Genomic DNA, 18,797 nt, shown 5'->3' on the forward strand with positions numbered 1-18,797 from the left:
AGCAACAGATCAGTGAAAGAAATAAGTAAGGCGTGAAGCCCTCAACCCCTCCCCCCCCTCTCTCCTCCCTCCCCGCCCGCCCATGCAGCATCTTAATTCGTGTCTGGCCTCTCTCAGAACACAGAATGCATTATTCACACTGAGCTTGGTCAACAATGCTAGGATCAATGAATGACGAATGGAGGAACAGAGGTGGAAAGAAACTGATCTAAATGCGTAGGTGTGAAAGGAACAGGTTGGTACAAGGCATGAAATGAGATTTTTCATTAGGCCTCGTTTGCATGAAGGGGGGGAAAAACTCCAATGACTAGATTAAAGCAGCCGCTACTGCAAAAGTTCATGCATACATCAACCGTGCATCATTGCTTAGTTCGCTCCCAGAAAAAAAAAAAAAAAAAAAACTATTTGTTCACATTTTCAAACAAAGAAGTTCCCACGATCGCTTTTTTGTTTCAAGACACATCTGTTTGTCTTTGTCATCGACACGACCAAAGTTGATTGCCAATGTAGGACATCGTTCGCCCTCCATCTGCGGCCATCGCACGGCAGATGGGTTTGTTGTTTGTCTCTTTGCAACACTTGCAGTCAATATACTCTAACTTTAAAAACAATTTATTTTTTCATAACCGCAACCTTGCCCTAACCTTAACCTTCATGCACAGTTACTGTAGAAAGAAAGATTAAAACATACATTTCTCCAGGGTTTCTCAATAATAAATCTAAAGGTCAGTTTCTTTAATCAAACCAATGTGAGGATGATACATCGTCTCAATTTTCCCATTGGTCCCATTTGCTTTCCCAAAGGTCAAAGTCCTGTGGTCCAGAAAAAGTAAACAAGTCAACGGGTTCAACATTTTCTTCGATTACTGGCCAGACAGCAAGCGGCGGGGGGAAAAAATAACATCTAACAAATAGTCTCTGTTTTCATTTACCGGTAAACAAGGGCACCTGGACTGCGGCTCGAGTGGCACCATTTAGATTTTTCGCTCTCAAGTGGCAACAATCTGGATATGGGTCATGGAAGCGTAGAGAAACTAAACGATCTGAATCACCTCAGATATTTTACAGATTGTGTCGGTCTATAGTCACACACACAAACACACAAAAACACAACCACTGTGGGAAACTGAAACAAACATTTCTGTTCTACTCAATTTGCAAATGTTACATTGCTGACTCAATGAGCTTCAACAGATAATTCAGTAAAAAGAAACAAAACAGAACATTCAAGGTGACTTTTTTGTCGACAGTAAAACCATTTTTTTCAGTTCCTGGAGGCACTTCTACTGAAGTCTCATGTCGCCCCTATGACTCACAAGATGGCTGTTTGTAATTACGATGACTGTACCGCACATTTGATACACTTATGATAGTATTTTATGTACAACACCCTTTGTAACTACGCCTTTGACAGCAGATTGTGGCGTGAGACACCAGAACTGGTGTGGATGCCAATTACAGATTTATGCGGTACGTTCCTTTGAAGGGTGTGGTCCCATTTATTGGAAAGCCGCAACTTTCCCCCCTCGACTTGGAACGATCCGATACGCTAAGGATAAGCAATATGGAAGAGTAATGTGTATATGTGGCCTAACCAAGCGTAAAATTAAAGACTTGTCGGTGTGTGCCACATAAATATGTGAAAGAGAGAAAAAGCAAGGGAGGGAGGTAAGTGATTAAACTAAACAGGCTTGATTTGTCCAGTGATTCTGAGTCGGTGAACTGTAATCAACAGCGCTCGGCAGCAAACAATGAGACATGACCACACGCACAATCAAATCAATCCAAGCCCTGGCAGGGCAGGGCAACGGTATTGCGACACACCTCTTAATCAATTGATGAATTTATCAGGGGTCAAAGAAATCATCCACCTTCCCAAGACATTTTGGACAATTATATGCTTCCAGCTTAGCAGAGTAACTTGTTTGGAAACAAATGTCTTATTTTGAGCCCCAACGCTATTTTCTCTAGCTTCATATTCAGAGGATCACCTAAAGTTGCTGTGTATCTTAATTCCTTTTAAAACAGTTAGAGTTAAAATAAAATACAAATTGGAATGTCCTTTTTTCCACTTTTAGTTAACTTGCATTTACTTAGAGGACTATAAAGATTGTCCAGAGAACTCTGACTTCAGTCTCATCAAACAACTTTGAGAACAGGAATGGCCATTTCATTGACTGAAGTGAAAATTAATTCCAGATTGTTTTGATGTTATTTTAATGAGATTGTCTCTGTTGTTCGGATCCCGTTTACAATAGTTATATTGCAGCTCTTATCTCAACATCAAACATTAACTCATCTGAGAGTTGCCCCAGGTAAATTAACAATCAATTTCACATAATTGACAAAAATATGAATGATCACTTTAAGGATTATAATTTTGGAAGGGCTATTTTTGATGAGCTAGAAGTCAAAACCAGGCCTTTGACCTCAAATGTTCTTTGGATAAATGAAAACAGTCCCGAAAGTCTTCCGAAAAGATGCCACGCAGAGTAGACCACAATATTCTCTTATTTACGAGAGTCCCAATAGCCAAAATACATTCATTTTACGACTACATACACAAAGCTCATTTCAAATCAAATTTATCAAAAGCTATTTCAGTACACCTCCTCTCCAAGGAAGGTACTGGTCCAGTTCCCTTTCGACACGTGATGGATGCCGTGTCATCCATCCTACAGAGTGCTGAACAACGAGCCAATCCCGAGGCTCGGGGTGTGATAAACATGTATGCAATTTCTCACATGGTTAGAATGCACATGGTCCATGTGAGGTAGTGGTGCTGGCTCGCAGGCCACAGCGGTGCTCATTTGTCTTGGCGTGACACTATCGCACCACTTTACGTAAAACACTCAGGTGGCGTAAATGATTATATTGCGCGAGGCAGAAGATGCGTGGGAGGAAACGTGACATGCTCTGTCCCATGTAAAGGGCCATGCTTGATTTTATCTCCGATGACTGTCCTGTCCTCAGCTGATACGAGACCATTGTGCTTATTTTAATGTCACGTGCTGCTAAAAGTAAGCTCGCTGATTTAACCACAGATCTCTGCATAGTTATTCACCAGCTAGTCTAAAGGAATTTAATTTTAGACCCAACAAGGCGGTATTTTTACACTTCACACAATCGCAAGAGCTCAAGGGGCGAAAAGAAAACAACACAAATGATGATCAAAGCATTGATCATGACTTTATCTGATAATATCGGTGTTCCATCGAGCGTGACCGCCTGGCCCTCCACCACATCCTCGCCCAATCACGGCGCACCATCAAGTAAGCTTCAGATCAATACTCCCAGGCGCATGTTCTCCCTCTCAAAAGGCAGGGAATGGAAACGTCGCCATGTCGATTTCCATCTCAGCAGTGCCACCATCCACTCGCGAATAAATGACATTTATTGTTATTTTCTCCAATTTTCTTTTAAATGACATCAAGCTAAGTTGGATTTTTATTTTTATTTTTTGCATCTAAAAAGAACCAGATGTACCGAAAGAAAGACGATGTACGTACGTAATGCAGTTAGAATAAAAGCCCAGTAAGCAGGAAATTTAAGAGGAGCCTGGGGATGATGGTATTACATCAGGCCCTGATTGTGGACTATTTGCTGAAGAAGGAAAAAGACACGGAAAATATCAGAGGATGCATTTGGGTGGATACACAAGAGGCATGTGAACACTGAGAATGCCATTGCAGCAGTTTGCAATCAAGGTAGAAGAACTTTAGCTCAAGAATATCTGCAGCAAGAGCCGAGTATAAAAACTAGATGCATAATTAGCACAATTACGTGGTGGCATTACAAAATCTATTCTACAACATCCATTATCTGGAATCGCACGTATTGCCAAAACAATGCTGTATTTTCCGACTCTTGTTCCTTCCATTGATAAGAGATGCTGTTTTTACAACACGGCACCAAGAGATTTATGCCCACAGCCCTGCCGTGACCTCATTGTTCATTGCCCCATAATTCAAATCTGCTCTGCTGTGTTGCATCACATTGTGGATGACTCATTTCAAAGCTAAGCAAGGGGGGGCCTCCTAAGCATGCGATTGTCGAACGACGGAGGGACGCGACTCGGAATTTCCCACATCAATACTGCAGCCATGAACCAAAGACGCGTGCAAAACACACACACACAGTGTAAATTGACTCAACTGGGAAGAGGGGAGCCGTAAGTGCTATTGTAAATGATTTCCGGCAGAGACAAAAATAATCATCAGACCTTTTGAGTTTGCGTCTTACAATCACTCCCGTCTTGTCCACTCATTTTGCATTCAGCTCCCACGTGGCTGTGTGCCCGTATATATGTGTGTGTGTGTCTGTGTGTATATGTACAGCTGCTGTAGTGTGTTGGTATTTAGAGTGACGGAAATTGATCTACGCCCGTTGATGTGTGGATGGAGTATCTGTAAGAGGAAAGGCATGCATGCCTGTGTAATTCTATTGAGCAGTGACTCTTAAGGAAGAAAAAGAGTGGGGCCAGAAGGACAGTGAGAAGAAGAGGAGATTGAAAAAGACATTTATGGTAAATGGCTTGATAACTTCTGAGCGAGTGAGACAGTTTAGCCGAAGAGGCTTTGTCTTCTGATGTGAATACAAAAAAAAGCTAGAAAAATGTTGTTAGGGGACTATTTGAGGCATGGTAATAATTTGAGAACTATTCTCTGAATGAAACAGGATTAACATGAAAAATAAATGCAAGATGATTTCGTCCTTATTGGAATTTAGCATAATTTAAAAAGCGTCAAGGCTGAATAGTCTCCTTCTTTCCGCTATTATTCTCTACCACCATTTCATATAAAAACATCTTTGCAATAAACCGCACCTATTTTAATACACAATTGTTTATACTAATCACTGTTTATAATTTTATTTTATCTTTATTTGGTAATTTATTAATATTGTCAAACTAATAATTTAATCTGAAAAAAAAAAATCCTCATGTTTTACTATAGCAATGTTCTTGGTGGAATTACATATTTTGGCTTTAAAATCCGACTTACTCTATTTTATGTGAATTTGATTACATCCTCATTCAGCATAATTACTAGATTGAAATCAGCGTTAGTGTCTTAAATATCATTTTTTGTTTGTCCAGCAAAACATTAATACTTACAGTTGATTGGCCAATGCATCCCCACAGATGTTGTTTAACAGTGCGATTACAGTTTCCTGCTGAACAATACAACCATTGAGCAGGATTACGACATGTATCACAAGCACTTGTGCACACACACGCACACACACACACACACACACACACACACACACACACACACACACACGTACTTGTATACACACAACTCCACTAGGAGACGGCAAGAGTCCGGCCAACAGTTGACATTCCTTCCAAACATCCCAAAAGATGGAGTGTTTTTTTTTCCAAGCTTCCCAACAGTTGTACAATTTATGCTGACGAAGATATCTTTCACTTCGGGGTCGGTCTTGTGAAGGCCATGGCTGCAATGAGTCGGTCAGAGCCCTGAGATTATGAAGCCGGCTACTGAGTCCCGCTCCCCCCCCCACCCCCTCCTGCCCCCTTTTAGCCAGGCAGACATCTAATCACGTTGCAAAGTAGCATCGTCCTGCCCTCACGCTGAGTGAACTACTAATGGGGTTGAATTATAGACGTGGCCAGCTTCACACGTGCGGAGAGAAGTGAGTTGTCACTAGTCCGAGGTGGAAATGCAAGGAGGCGCAGTAATTCTTTGACGGGTAATGGATGCTCGAAGGAAGGATGTGTTAACACATGACCGAGTGCTTTGGCTGGGTGAAGAAGACTGTCGAGGATCTGGCCTCATTAATTCAATACAGCATAGAGATGTCGTTCAGGGTTTGAAAAGGGGGCTTCTGAATTAGGTTAAAGTGGGGTTCACAAATTAGGAATTGAGACTTTGAAATCCAGTCTTCCTCCTTGTCATTATAATGGTACCAAGACGTTGGTGTTGCACAGTTTAAGACATAGGTGTCAAACTCAAGGCCCGGGGGCCAGATGCGGCCCATCATGTCATTCTAGTATATGGCCCGTGAGATCAAATCATGTCAACTCCTATGATTCTTGCTCAAATCTGCAACAAAATTTTTAATTTGCATGTGTAATAAATAATAATGTTGAGATTTTGTAAGAATTGTTTTACTCTTTTTTTTTTTTTTTACAGTAATTTGAACAATAACTGAAGAAAACATTAGTTTGGATGTCAGAACTAGTAATCCATCTATTTGTTGTGTATATGTATTAATACAAACATTTATTTGATAGCATTGTCTTAATGGCCCTCTGAGGGAAGCCCACGATAAAATCGAGTTAAGACAAGGTGACCATTTAGTTATGCAAAAAAGATTTGTTGTCTCAATGAATGGAAATCAACCTTCGCCTGTTTTGTCTCTGACACTGAAACGTTTATCTCGACACGCATAAATTAGGTGAGGAAGTGCAGATTGTTGAAGAGATTCTTGATAAAACTCATTTTGTGGAAATCAGCCGCAAGGTTTTTTGTCAACGCATTGGACTTAGAATTCCGAGCAACCCCCTGCCTAATAAAATAAAGCTTGGCAAACGTTGAGATAGGACTAGTTATCTTCTTATTGATTGATTTGATCTTTTTCAAGCTCAAAACAATCCCGCTGTGCTTTTTTCATCTGTCATTCAGAGCATTTAATCGTGTGTTGTTGTTTTTGATTATTTTTCATTTTGTTTTATTTGTTTAACTCAGCGAGTGTAATTTGCCCTTGCACCAAAATCCCTTCGTGCGAAAACATTTAACCTTTGCTCCCGAATCCAGTACCCGGACAGCCTCTGACTGTGACTGAAAACAATCCATTTCCTGAAGCTGATTGTCGGGACTTTCCCATCGGAAATAATGTAAAACGAATACTCCATTCCGCGGTCTACCGGTTGCCCTCAATAAAACTTGAATAACAGTACAAACAAATTTTCAAATAACATTTTACCTAGTATACAACTGTAAAAATAATTGGAGAGAGGTCTCGTGAAACACGTACGCACATGTGCAGACCTTGTGCAGCACTCCTGTTGCTGGGTGGTGTTAAATCTAATACCCGCTTAACACTTGCAAGATAGTTTCATCGACTTTTGATGCCTGATTTTAGACCCCTTAATCATCAGCACTACCTGGTTTATTACAGGCTATTCATGAGCCACTCTTGTATAATGTGCCCCTAACATTCTGCTGTTAGCTCACTTTAAGTTTCCACTCTTGTCACATCCAGTTTGTGTCACATCCAGCATCTATAAGCAGACTCAAAAGCTGGCCAGGGGATTTAAATGTACATGCAAACCTTCTATTATTGGTTCCACTGCAGAGCTGTTGTGATGCACGCTATAACAGAATGAATCAAGCACATTCGAAATTCCAGACTCTGGAATTTGACGACAATGTGAAGCGAACAAAAGAAGTAGAAGAAGAAGAGCAAAATGGAGCGTGACAAACTGCACTGCAGCATTTCTCTCACTTTCCTAAAAGTTCGTTTTGAGTTGTCGCTTTGACGCACTGGCGTAGTACATCGAGGTCGAAGGCTGTCACCAAATTATTGCGTCAAGGTTGGATTCTGTTCCAGAGTCAGGCCCCACCCAACACTTTTTACAGTTTCTGTGGTGAGAAAACATATGGCGGATGCAGGTCGCCCTAAATATGGTCGTGTGCTTGCTTTATGCTTCTTTAAAATAGGTTTCTTGATTCTGAGCATGAGCTCCTCTATTATGTATTCAAATATTCTGTCGCTTAATAGTACACATTAACACGTTGATTTCTAAAACTTCTCAACTATGAGGAAGATACATCGCCGTACTGCCTCCATTATTTCCAACGGGAAAATTATTTGGATTGGATTCCCTGTTTTGCAAAGATTACTCTGTTCACAAGGCAAAAACCTAAATTAACTGCTGAGTTTCAAACTACTGTGAAGGAAAACATGTTTTTGTAGTATTTGGCACATGTCTGGTATGTTTATGGAGTACAGGACTTACTTTTAGATTAAGCTAATATTTAGGCATATGAAAACAAAGTAACTCTCCTAATAATAATAATAATAATTGAGATAAGTGTAATACATTGTAAGCGTGTATCTGATATTGATATTGCGCCAAAAAAAAAGTATCAGATTATCAGACAGCAGCTATAATCACTGATAGAAGCCGTCCAGCACTTCTGTCCAGCATGCAAAGCCCACGAGATGCGTTTCAGTTGAGCTGACAACAAAAACAGGGCCTTTCATGTTCAGCATTGTTAAAAATGGCCACTGCCCACATGTAAAGACAACTTGCCAATATTGTCCTGCAACCATACAGGTGACCCGGTGACCCGCTATTGTCCAATCAACAAAAGCTCATCTTATCTATCACACGTATTACTTTGTATTTCAATTTAACTCTGTTGATTTATGTCTGATTGAAACTGAGTCATCAGCGTCGCTATAAATGAAGCCGAATTCAAGCCTGCACATCATATCTTAGTGTATCTAAATCCTTTCGACAAAAAGGTTTATTACTTCGGGTTCGGGTGAGCCCACCAAGCGCATGACGATGAATCCCTTATTCAAATCACACGGTGCTTCTATTAGCGGATTTAATATTGTCATATCACTCACCACATTCCTAACCAAATATTGTGCAGCGTTAACAGCTCTGAAACAAACAAAGCCATTAGCCAATGAAGTGGAACACTCTGAATGTGCACAACCATCATCATTTGCACACTTCCCCCAACAAGCAGCTCCATCTGCATTGTGAATCACAACAAGTAAAATGAATTAGTGACCTAATTAAAGAAGGACGTTCAGACCAACGGGAAGAAAAGCAATTCTTGCTGAATGTGCTTGCTTGTATGATTTTTTGGTGCATTGCCGGGTATTTTAAAGCGAGTGTTTTTTATACAACAAATCGCTGTTGCTTTCGTCCCCTTTGACCTAAGATGGGCGCTAGCACGCATTCACGTGCAATATGGCACAGATGCTTGCTAAGTCTGTCGGTAAAAGAAAAAAAAAAGATGGAAATAAAGGTATGAGTTTTGGGATGAGGATGACAAATAAAAAATAGACAACAGTTGCTGTAATTAGAGAAGTCAAAATTAATTGTTTAATTGAGAACTAATAAGTTATCAAATCACCAACAATTTTAATAATAAATGACTAATCATTCAGGGCCATCTTTCCTCCTAGAATTGTCTGATTCCATACTCTCAATTGTAATTAGTCTCTGAAAGCAAACTTGACTTTTTAATCAAAATAATATTTTAGAAAACAGTGATTGAATCATTAACTTAATCAGGTGGGTGAATACAGAATCGTCTCTCTCTTGAGACATCACAAAACAGTACCAAATAAAAAAACAAGAATTGATTGAATGGCCAATAATCATGAAAAGTAGTTTTTTAATACACTTTAATGAAAAATAAAATTTGTATCCAAAAAAAGTCAAAAAATATTTAGGTGTGTCAGTTACCGAGATTTATTCATATTTACCAGATCAATTAAATATATTTGATTTGGAAAGTCTGTGTTTGCTTGAGTGGATCGATTGATGAATAAAAGATCCCGACCCAGTCTGAGGTATGAAACCATGCCGCCACGACGTAAGCATATATAATTTAATCGGATTTCGTGCAGAAAGCATCGCACATCAGACAACAGATCAAATGAAACTATTGGGTCAGCTGCCTCAATCGGGATGGGCATCATTTATCAATTAATTAATCGATCATGTGTCAGTCGTGCAAAATGTATTGTTTTTTTAATCATGACTTGCATCAATTATGGCAAAATGGAGTAGAGATGTGCTGTCTATTCAGTCACAACTAGTATAGAATCAAGAAATTGGAGTGTTACTTCATATGACACTGCATGGAAATAGATTTTGAAGAGCTCCAAGTTGTTTTTGTTCAAGCAATTTTATAGACAGAATAAAACCACATTATCTTGTCTTGATTACAACAAATAGTCTTAATCTCGGGAAAATACAGTAGTACAAAAGTACAATGTGAACAAATCATTATCGGAAGATGTTTTAGAAATTGTTCCGTATTTGATTATGAAGCCGAGGGGGTCGATTCTGTGTGATAAAGGGGGGAGACAAACATGGTGGGACGTAACATCCTGTTGTCATAATGTGGAAGAATGCATCTTTCTCTCGCATGAATGACTTTTTTCCACATTATCTCCCTCACTGCCGAAATACGGCTCCATCCTTTCCGGTTTTGAAAAATGCATTATTGTACCCACTGTGTTTACAAGACTTTTCCAAACTAACCATCACAGACGTGCATTGTCTTTGTATGTCTCCCACCGAAGCATTGAACAGCAAAGAAGGACTTTAAGATGCTTATCTTTTTTTTTTTTTTTTTTTTACATGCATGAATATGAATTGCTAATACTGACTAATTGACATTCTATGAATTTATAAAAATTAAATTAGTCCAAAGGGACAGATGTATAATAGAAAAGATTTTTCTCTGGAAAATTTGGTAATATTGCATACAAAACAAGAATTAGGGAATTATGGATGAATGAATGCAATGCACTGTAAGATCACTTTGACTTTAACAGATGTGCTGATGACAGATGTTTTAGTGATATTTATGTCATCCCCAAACATAATTATGTCCTCCGAGACGGACGCTACAACAGATGCCGCCAGAATGTCGGTGAAGCAAATTACATAGTTACAAAAAAAAAGATAAAGAAGCTGCAGCGAATAAGTCCAAAGAAGATAAGTAACTGTCTGCACTGACCATTTCCCCGCCGGCGTAGCTCACCTGACTCTTGTATTCCTTTTAAGCTGTTGCAATGACAGATGCGTCAACACATTGTCACCAGCCTTGTTGCTTGCATCTACACTGCCTTTGTAACACACACAAAGAATTTGCACACTATGTCCGAGCTGTGAGCCATTTGGATGCTGAATGCGGATCCCTAGTGACTCACAAGGGTCAGTGCAAAAACAAAAAACAAAAAAATGGACAAAAATCACTCAGGCACACACTGAGGACACATTTCCAGTAAGGGTCATACAAGGGTGTACTTGCTTTCCAATCCACATTTTCTGACAGGAAGTGTTCCTGATAACACAGCAACAATGATGCATAAATGCTTGTTATTGTGTTTCGTGTGGATGACAAAGAGCACCTTAACAGGAAATGACTGTGCCACCTTTGGTAGTTTTCATCAAGGTCATTTACAACCCAAGGCGCCTCCACAGTAAATAAGAGCAATAGCTTTCACTCTTGAACCCGCATGATTGACATCTCCCTGTGTGCACTGGCCTGCTGGTTCCTGCTTTGATTACAGAGTGGCTGCATTGACTCCGGATTTTAAGACGAGTGCGCACACCAAAAAAAGCAGACTTATCGCATTCCAATATATCCAAATGACAGCATGCTAACATGGGTGAAATGCTGAGAAGATGAAGACTGCCTGTCATCCATCATGCCACAGAGCACCCTGCAGTGAAGCAGACACATGCGGAACAGAATAATAATATGCAGGCTCTATCCTTTACGGGAATATTATCATGTGATTAAATTGCTTTTTTTTTTTTTGCAAGCTGGTATTTGACGCCCATGCAGCCGGCCACGCAAGCAACGGGATGGCTTATACCGTATAGCGCCTTTACATTGCATTACACACTAATGCATCTAACGGGACCGCTCAAGTGTTGCCTTCCGGGCCACATTCCCATGAGCAAGTCAGGGTTGCCATGCCATTTGCATAGACACATTCGCCGCATATTGAGAAGAAAAAAAAATAAAAGAAAGGCTTACCGTGTCAGTAGGAGCATATACATACAGTACGCATCCCGTGCACAGTAGAAGCGAAATTAAAGCCCTCTATCGTACAGTCCTTTTTGCAAATAGATGAGAAATGACCGCACTTGATTCCGGCTCTTCTGTTAAAATAGGGGAGGAGATGAAATTTTAAAAAAATGAGGGGAATATTTTGCAAAACGGCAGGTAAGGTTGTGCGCTTGGTATCCGGAGGCACGCGAGAGGATGGACGGATGGAAGTCCGCTGGAGTGTGCAGGGAAAGGAGGATAGAGGCGTATTTCTTGCCGCCTGTCTCCTCCCGTTCTCCCTCCCTCTCTTTCTCTCTCCTCTCTATCCCTCGTTATCTGCCCTAGACGCCTTTATCGCCTTCACTGACTTTTCTCCACGAGCGCCAAAACAGTGCGGTCAAGTCAGTTGCAGAGGGTCAAGCTTTGACAAACCGGTTTTGTTTTGGGTTTTTTTTTTTGGAAGGAGCTAAGTGGACGCTGCACCGTGGATGAGAGCGTGCAGCCCGGCGACATGAGGCTTGTGTGGCAAGGCGGGCGGGGGTGAGCGCGAGGATGGGTGGGTGGCTTGTTTTAGGAGGGATGGGAAGGTGGTGATGATTTTTGCCAAGGGGGATGCACGCAGAAAGAAAGAGCCAGGAGAGAAGAGTGGCTCGATCAAGTGGGCTATCTGGTGGAAAACACGGAACTGGATTGGACTCCGAGATGTCTAGAGTTAGGGCTCCACCTACCGTGTGTAAACACACAAACACACTGGAAAAGGGTTGAAACTTGAGCAGAAACCGAATTTTCCTCTGCAAAACTCAAATGACCTTGTGTAGAGAAGTTGTGCTCGTTTGTGTTGTACTCTGTTGATATTCCTAACTTGTTTGCCAAGTTTTTTTTAGTCAAAGCTCACGTTTCATTACAAAAAAATATCAAATGGCGCACTTGAAAAATGTCACAAATATCGTTCTGTAACTGGAACAATGATAATTTAGTTTCAATTTGCTTGCACGTTGGATGGATGGATGGATGGATGGATGGATGGATGGATGGATGGATGGATGGATGGATGGATGGATGGATGGATGGATGGATGGATGGATGGATGGATGGATGGATGGATGGATGGATGGATGGATGGATGGACGGATAGATGGACGGACGGATGGATGGACGGATGGATGGACGGATGGATAGACGGATAGATGGTAGATACCGATGGAAAAACATGTTGCCTTTTTCACTAAGTTTAAGACCATTTCTTCTGGTTAACGTTGTCATTTATTTATTATTATTTTTAGTCAGTGTTATATAGTTGGTCAAAAATCTAATTTGCAGATTGCCATTTTATTTAGCCTTTATTATAACATTCATTCTGTTATTGAAGAAAATAATAAGTCATAAATTACTCCCTTTTCTTGGTCAGTCTTTCATTGAATTAGTCTTACTCAAGTAATTACTTGGAGGACTACTTTTTTATATATATATAAAAAGTGCTTTTACTCTAGAATGCAAAAAATCATGTGACAACTCAACTGCAAAGTGTACTTAATGCTGTGTCCGGTGAATGTCAGGGTAGAGGATCAGCGGCCGACATGCGCACTGGCGTCCTGTCAAACAGGGCTGCAGAATAAATTACACTTGCTTCTTTGATAACAGGTCGTGTGCCATTTTTGTTGTCACTTGTTATGGAAACTTTTTTTTTATTTTTTTATGTGCGTGTATTTTCTGGCGTCTCGCAGTGAACTGGAGGAAGCGGTGAGCGTCCACGGTACATCCGGGACCTGTTGCGCGTCTCCCGGTGTGTGTCCATGGATCTTTACGGAGCGTCTGTGATGACCGTCTGCTCGTCACGGTAATGGACGGAACTAGATGCTGTCTGTATATGTCATGTCAAATTAATAGCTAACGTGCATAATTGATTAGTCTAAATGATGTTCATATTGATGTTGTCTAGTCTGCATCGCCTTATTAAGAGAAAATAAGTTCGGAATAAACCGTGAAGGACGCTGCGACGCATCTATCTGTTGCCCCATTAATTAGCTTTTCAATGAGACGTTGTCATTGCCAACGGAAACCATTTGTGCACTATATGGAGTCATTAGGTACACATCCGTCCAAATTCAATAAAATAGCTTTATTTCAAATGTGGGCTTCTTATATGATGATAATGCTGCACAATATTTGTTATGTGCGGGAGGGTGTTGCACATGATTATCGGATTTATGTTATTGATTCAAAAATGTTCCTCATATTTGTTTTCAAGATCAAAAAGAACTGCTTCAGTCAAATTTGATCATGCAATTGAGTACAACACTACCACCAATAAACATCAACAATAAACATTTGGTTGTCTCAAAAATGAGCGTGATTGTGACATATTGCTTTGCGTTGTTCAAAATGTAATCATGTAGAGACCGAGGAATGTATGATTATATACCTTAGGCTGATGGAGAGGCTGTATGTCGCAATTAATTACCATCGGGGGCTGGTAAACCCTTTTGGAGATTTAAATCCCGCTAAAGAGCATTAGTTGACAAGCCATTCGCTTGTTTAAAAAAGAAAAAAGAAAAAGATAACGGTGAAGAAAATAAAGTGTGTTGCAGAGCAGATGTGGAGTGCATATTGAACACATTTCCTTAATTATGATTGGAAGATTTTTCTTTGTGTGGTTGCAATTAATTGCTATATTTCCCAAGTATGCTGGCTGCTTTCTTACATAAAGTGACAAAAGTATTTATACTTTTTAGGTGGTGAACTCTTGGATGCCAGAAAGAAAATGGCATTTAACTGAGACACAAAGTCACCAAGAAAGTGCTCAACCAAGCAAATCTATGATGGAGATCATGGGTAAGTACATTAAAGACTGAAGTGAAGATGCACCCCAACTTTGTTGTGTAGAGTTTACAGCAACTTAATCTTCTGCCATATGTAATTACTGAACTTGTGTCATCAGCTACTTCCTCACCTAATACGGCGGGGCAACATGACCCCGTGCAAGCTTCCAGGGTTTTGCATTTTTTGTCAGTTTCACAATTGTACCTTTGCAGCATTTGGATTTCAATACTGATGAATATAAAGGACAGACCATTTATGCAACTAAAATATACTACCTTGAAATGAGCTCTAGTCAGGTAGGGGTCAAAACTTGAATGAATGTGAGACTGATGATCGTTCAACCTCTTAAAACTCATTTTTCTTGATTATTTTATTTCACTTTCACAATTGTACATTTGCAGCATTTGATTTTCAATACTTATGAGTATAAAGGGCAGAACATTTCTGCAACTAAAGTATACTAGATATGAGAATTGAAGACACCGCTTCTCTAGGGGTGAATGCAAAGTCATTCAGGAGAAACCTTGTAGCTGAATGACAGACAAATTAATGATGTACACTTTCTGTGCAGATACTCAGCGTGCCTTGGAAGCTGTGGAGCGGCTTCAAGCCAAACTGAAAGAGCGAGGGGAGGTCCCCGCTCAGGAGAAACTCAGCCTGCTGAAGACGGTTTTACGGAGCCCCCTCTTTCTTCATATTCTCACCTTACAGAAGGCTCAGCGGAAGCCCCCAGCCAAGGTAGAGCGCAAGCTCAAGTGTGTGTTTGTGGGTGTTTAGTGTACATTGAATGGGGAAGAAGCTGGAATGATTCCCAAAATACTGAATGCAGGAAGCAAACCGGATGAGTAATCAGCTTACCTTGGCTTACCACTAAAGCCTGGGGACAGAGAGAGGCAGTGAGAAAAAGGGGTGAAAGAAGACGTGGTTTTACTCTATGTAATGTCAAGGAGTTTGAAATAATCATATAGAAGTTTTGCCTACAATTCTTGTTTGAGTGTGAGCTGTGGAGCTAGCGCAAGGGAAAATAGTTATTCACACCCATACTGGCCAGTTAGCAAATGAAAGATGAGACATAATCAAGGTTATGTAGCTTGGCAGTGTATCAAGACTTGGCAAGTGTGATTAAGCCTAAATAGACTAACACCATAAGACCAACACAAGGGTTATTACGTTAAAAAAATAACATGGCACAGCTTTCAGTTAACTCTCAGGAGACGTGGTGACCTATACAAAATTGGACCAAAGGAACATCGACCATCACTTTCAATTAATACAACAAAAATTTAATCCCCCCCATCCGATCCTTGACACTATATACACGATTAATGATGTACTTCATGCAAAACAAATAATAAGTGACTCTGTACTTATTACATTGCAGGATCTTACTTGACCACGATAAACCTCTTTTTCATTTTTCTGTTGCCTAACACCTAACATTCAGCGATACTTTCCGTCATTGAATGGCTAAATAAAGAAAGAGTCTCCTCCTTATGACAAATAATTCCGTCCTTCAATCATCTTACTCCTGTCTATCTCTATAAAGGTGCTTCCTACAATTAATGTCTCCACCTTCACCATCTCCTTATCGTCCCCATTCATTCCCCTCTCGATGTTTCCCCCTCTCCCTTGCATCGATCAACTCTTCGCGTTTATCTGTTCTTTCCCTATCACGCCTTACTTTTCTAAATCATCCTCACTTTCCCCTCCTCTTTGCCATTCTACTAGGGGAAGGGTCTTTCCAAGTCAGTGTCCATGAACTGTGGCAAGTGGCAGGGTGTGGCGATGGACGCCATGACGCTCAACCACAGCGACTCCTACACTTGGGCCATCGAGAACCAAAGATCCAACAGATCACTCCACAGGGACGGAAGCGTTTCCTCTCTGGACTCGCAGGATTTGTCCTTCTCAGACAACTGCATTCACACCGAATCGCAGGTAAGTCAAATATGAGTCACAAGCATGAGATTATTCATAGTAATGGGAGCAACTTACTCCCAAGGCGCTGGCTCAATAAAAAGATGAAGCGCATTGCCTTTTCAAAAATGTCAATTTGTTGGAGAATATTGCTTCAGATGACTCACGCTTTCCTGGGTATAAACTGGCGTGGTGTAGCTCGGCTTACTTGATGTCGCTTGGGGTTTCTTTGTCATTTCTTTTAGTACTGCACACCACCTCGAATATCTAGAACCATGTCTATGGGGAGGAATCTGGCAGCAATTGCGCATGAGGTAAACAAAACACGATCTCCAGCCACTTATTTATTTTGTTTGTTTATTTTTTTATTTATTAACCGAGTTTTGTTTATTCTCTTTTATATTAGAGGCGTCACCTGGAGATCATCGAACTGACCAATGATGGGAAGGGTCTTGGCTTTGGCATCATCGGAGGACGGAGCACGGGAGTGATGGTCAAGACCATACTTCCTGGAGGAGCAGCTGGACAGGTCATTTGGAAATCATTTAAATGCTTTAATTTCAAGTTTGCCAGATGTGTTGTGACAAGACAACTTCAAATTTCTTCGATCTTTTCTTCGCAGAGTGTTGTCGAGTTTTGTTACAGTTTGTTAGTCAGTCACCAAGTTTTTTTCTTGGACTTTGGGACAGATATGGTTGAGCTCTACTCCAATTGTCTCGTAACAAGTGATTTGACCAGGAATACGGTTACCGCATCTGTTAGACGGAGTTGTTTGTCAGTGGAAGGCTTCATAAGGAGTCACCGATCAGTATTATTCATGCGATTCACTAAACTACCAATGGAAAAATGAAAAGTTTAAAAAGCCGATGAGACACGAAGAGAAATGACTCTAGTCTTGCAACTACAGTGTTCAGCCAAGCTAATTGGCTGGTGCCCCACCATTTTCTTTTCCCATAAAAGACTCACTAAAAGAGTTTCCAATCTGTGGGGTGACAATGCTAAGTACTGTCCCACTGTGCCAGTAAAAAGCCTCTAAAGCTCACCAATTAAGACCAGGCAAATGAATGTAAGGTTTTGATGTAGCCAGTTACGATGTTGTTCGAGCTAATTTAAGCAACCCTTCTGCCGCTTCCTAGTTCTCCTTGAGTATCGCGGTTTTCACACGTAATGTTCATTGCTACCCAAATTAACTGGAGCACTAGCACCTTTAATGAATTAAAAGAAAAATGTGATGTGATTAAAATTTGGCACCCCAAGGACAAACGTCTGCGCAGCGGGGATCAAATCTTGCGCATCGGAGACACCGATCTGGCTGGCATGAACAGCGAGCAGGTGGCGCAGGTGAGTCGATAGATGGATGGATGGATGGATGGATGGATGGATGGATGGATGGATGGATGGATGGATGGATGGATGGATGGATGGATGGATGGATGGATGGATGGATGGACGGATGGATAGACGGATGGATGGACAGAGAGACAGAGAGACAGAGAAATATTCATATTCATTGGCCATTTCATGACCCAGGTGCTACGAAATGCTGGTAGCAAGGTCAAGCTACTCATCGCCAGGGATATCAGCAAGGACAACTTTTCCTCTCCTGTCCTCAGTCAGGAGTCCTTGGACGGCGAGGTTTGTTAATCCCAAAATGTATTAAAAATCCCCAAAACAATATTATCAAGGCTTAATTGTGCAAGCAATGTCCTGTTTTGATTGTAGTTTATGAACCATCGCAAGAGCTTTTTGTTATATTTTGATGACATTTACGTTTCTCTGCGAACATAAAAACACTTATGGGAAATTTAATGATAATTGCGCACGCTGGTGGTTGAATTGGTGTTATCTAACATTTAGCCTTGCTAGGCTTTCACTATCGTGTACTTATTTAGCATGTGTGAGCATTTTGTCACAACATAAAACACCTCCACTCGCTACAGTACGGTTAATTGAAACGAGCTGCACAATCATTAACGTTTTATTATAACAATACCTCTCAAAAGATGTCAAAGCTGTGAATTATTATTGTTTTCTAATTATTCTTAATAGACTGTGTAGGTGTGTCTGTGGGTGTATACAATCTTGTCTCTCTGCTTTTCACCAGCTCTTTGACTTGAACGAAGACTACGAGTTCAGTGTGCAGTTCACTAAAAACAGCCGGGGGCTGGGATTCACCATCTCCAGCTATATAGGCGACCTCAACTCAAGTAATATAAGATCCTTCATATTCAAAGATCAAAACACAACCAAAAAGGGTGTGACGTGGGGCTGTGT

At 40.7% G+C, this 18,797-nt stretch overlaps 2 protein-coding genes across 5 annotated transcripts in view; one reads left to right on the forward strand and one right to left on the reverse strand.

Moving 5' to 3' along the window:
• Window positions 1–12,225, reverse strand: part of adgrl3.1 (adhesion G protein-coupled receptor L3.1) — a 112,191-nt gene extending 99,966 nt beyond the window's left edge. For all 4 annotated transcript variants that reach the window (XM_085911126.1, XM_085911127.1, XM_085911125.1 and 1 more), the window contains exon 1: window positions 11,775–12,225. The gene's annotated coding sequence lies outside the window, so the exon portion shown is untranslated. The remainder of the gene's footprint in view (window positions 1–11,774) is intronic.
• LOC147057012 (multiple PDZ domain protein) overlaps window positions 1–18,797 on the forward strand; it is a 103,130-nt gene that overhangs the window by 59,436 nt on the left and 24,897 nt on the right. Inside the window, exons 2-10 of the mRNA XM_085911124.1 lie at window positions 13,511–13,623; window positions 14,519–14,618; window positions 15,178–15,344; window positions 16,335–16,544; window positions 16,769–16,837; window positions 16,930–17,052; window positions 17,781–17,864; window positions 18,054–18,158; window positions 18,628–18,730. Of these exons, the coding sequence (XP_085767250.1) occupies window positions 14,534–14,618; window positions 15,178–15,344; window positions 16,335–16,544; window positions 16,769–16,837; window positions 16,930–17,052; window positions 17,781–17,864; window positions 18,054–18,158; window positions 18,628–18,730 (946 nt within the window). The 5' untranslated portion in view covers window positions 13,511–13,623; window positions 14,519–14,533. The remainder of the gene's footprint in view (window positions 1–13,510; window positions 13,624–14,518; window positions 14,619–15,177; window positions 15,345–16,334; window positions 16,545–16,768; window positions 16,838–16,929; window positions 17,053–17,780; window positions 17,865–18,053; window positions 18,159–18,627; window positions 18,731–18,797) is intronic.

This window comes from Syngnathus leptorhynchus, chromosome 5, assembly GCF_054491065.1.
Source record: "Syngnathus leptorhynchus isolate UIUO chromosome 5, UIUO_Slep, whole genome shotgun sequence".
Classification (NCBI taxonomy): domain Eukaryota; kingdom Metazoa; phylum Chordata; class Actinopteri; order Syngnathiformes; family Syngnathidae; genus Syngnathus; species Syngnathus leptorhynchus.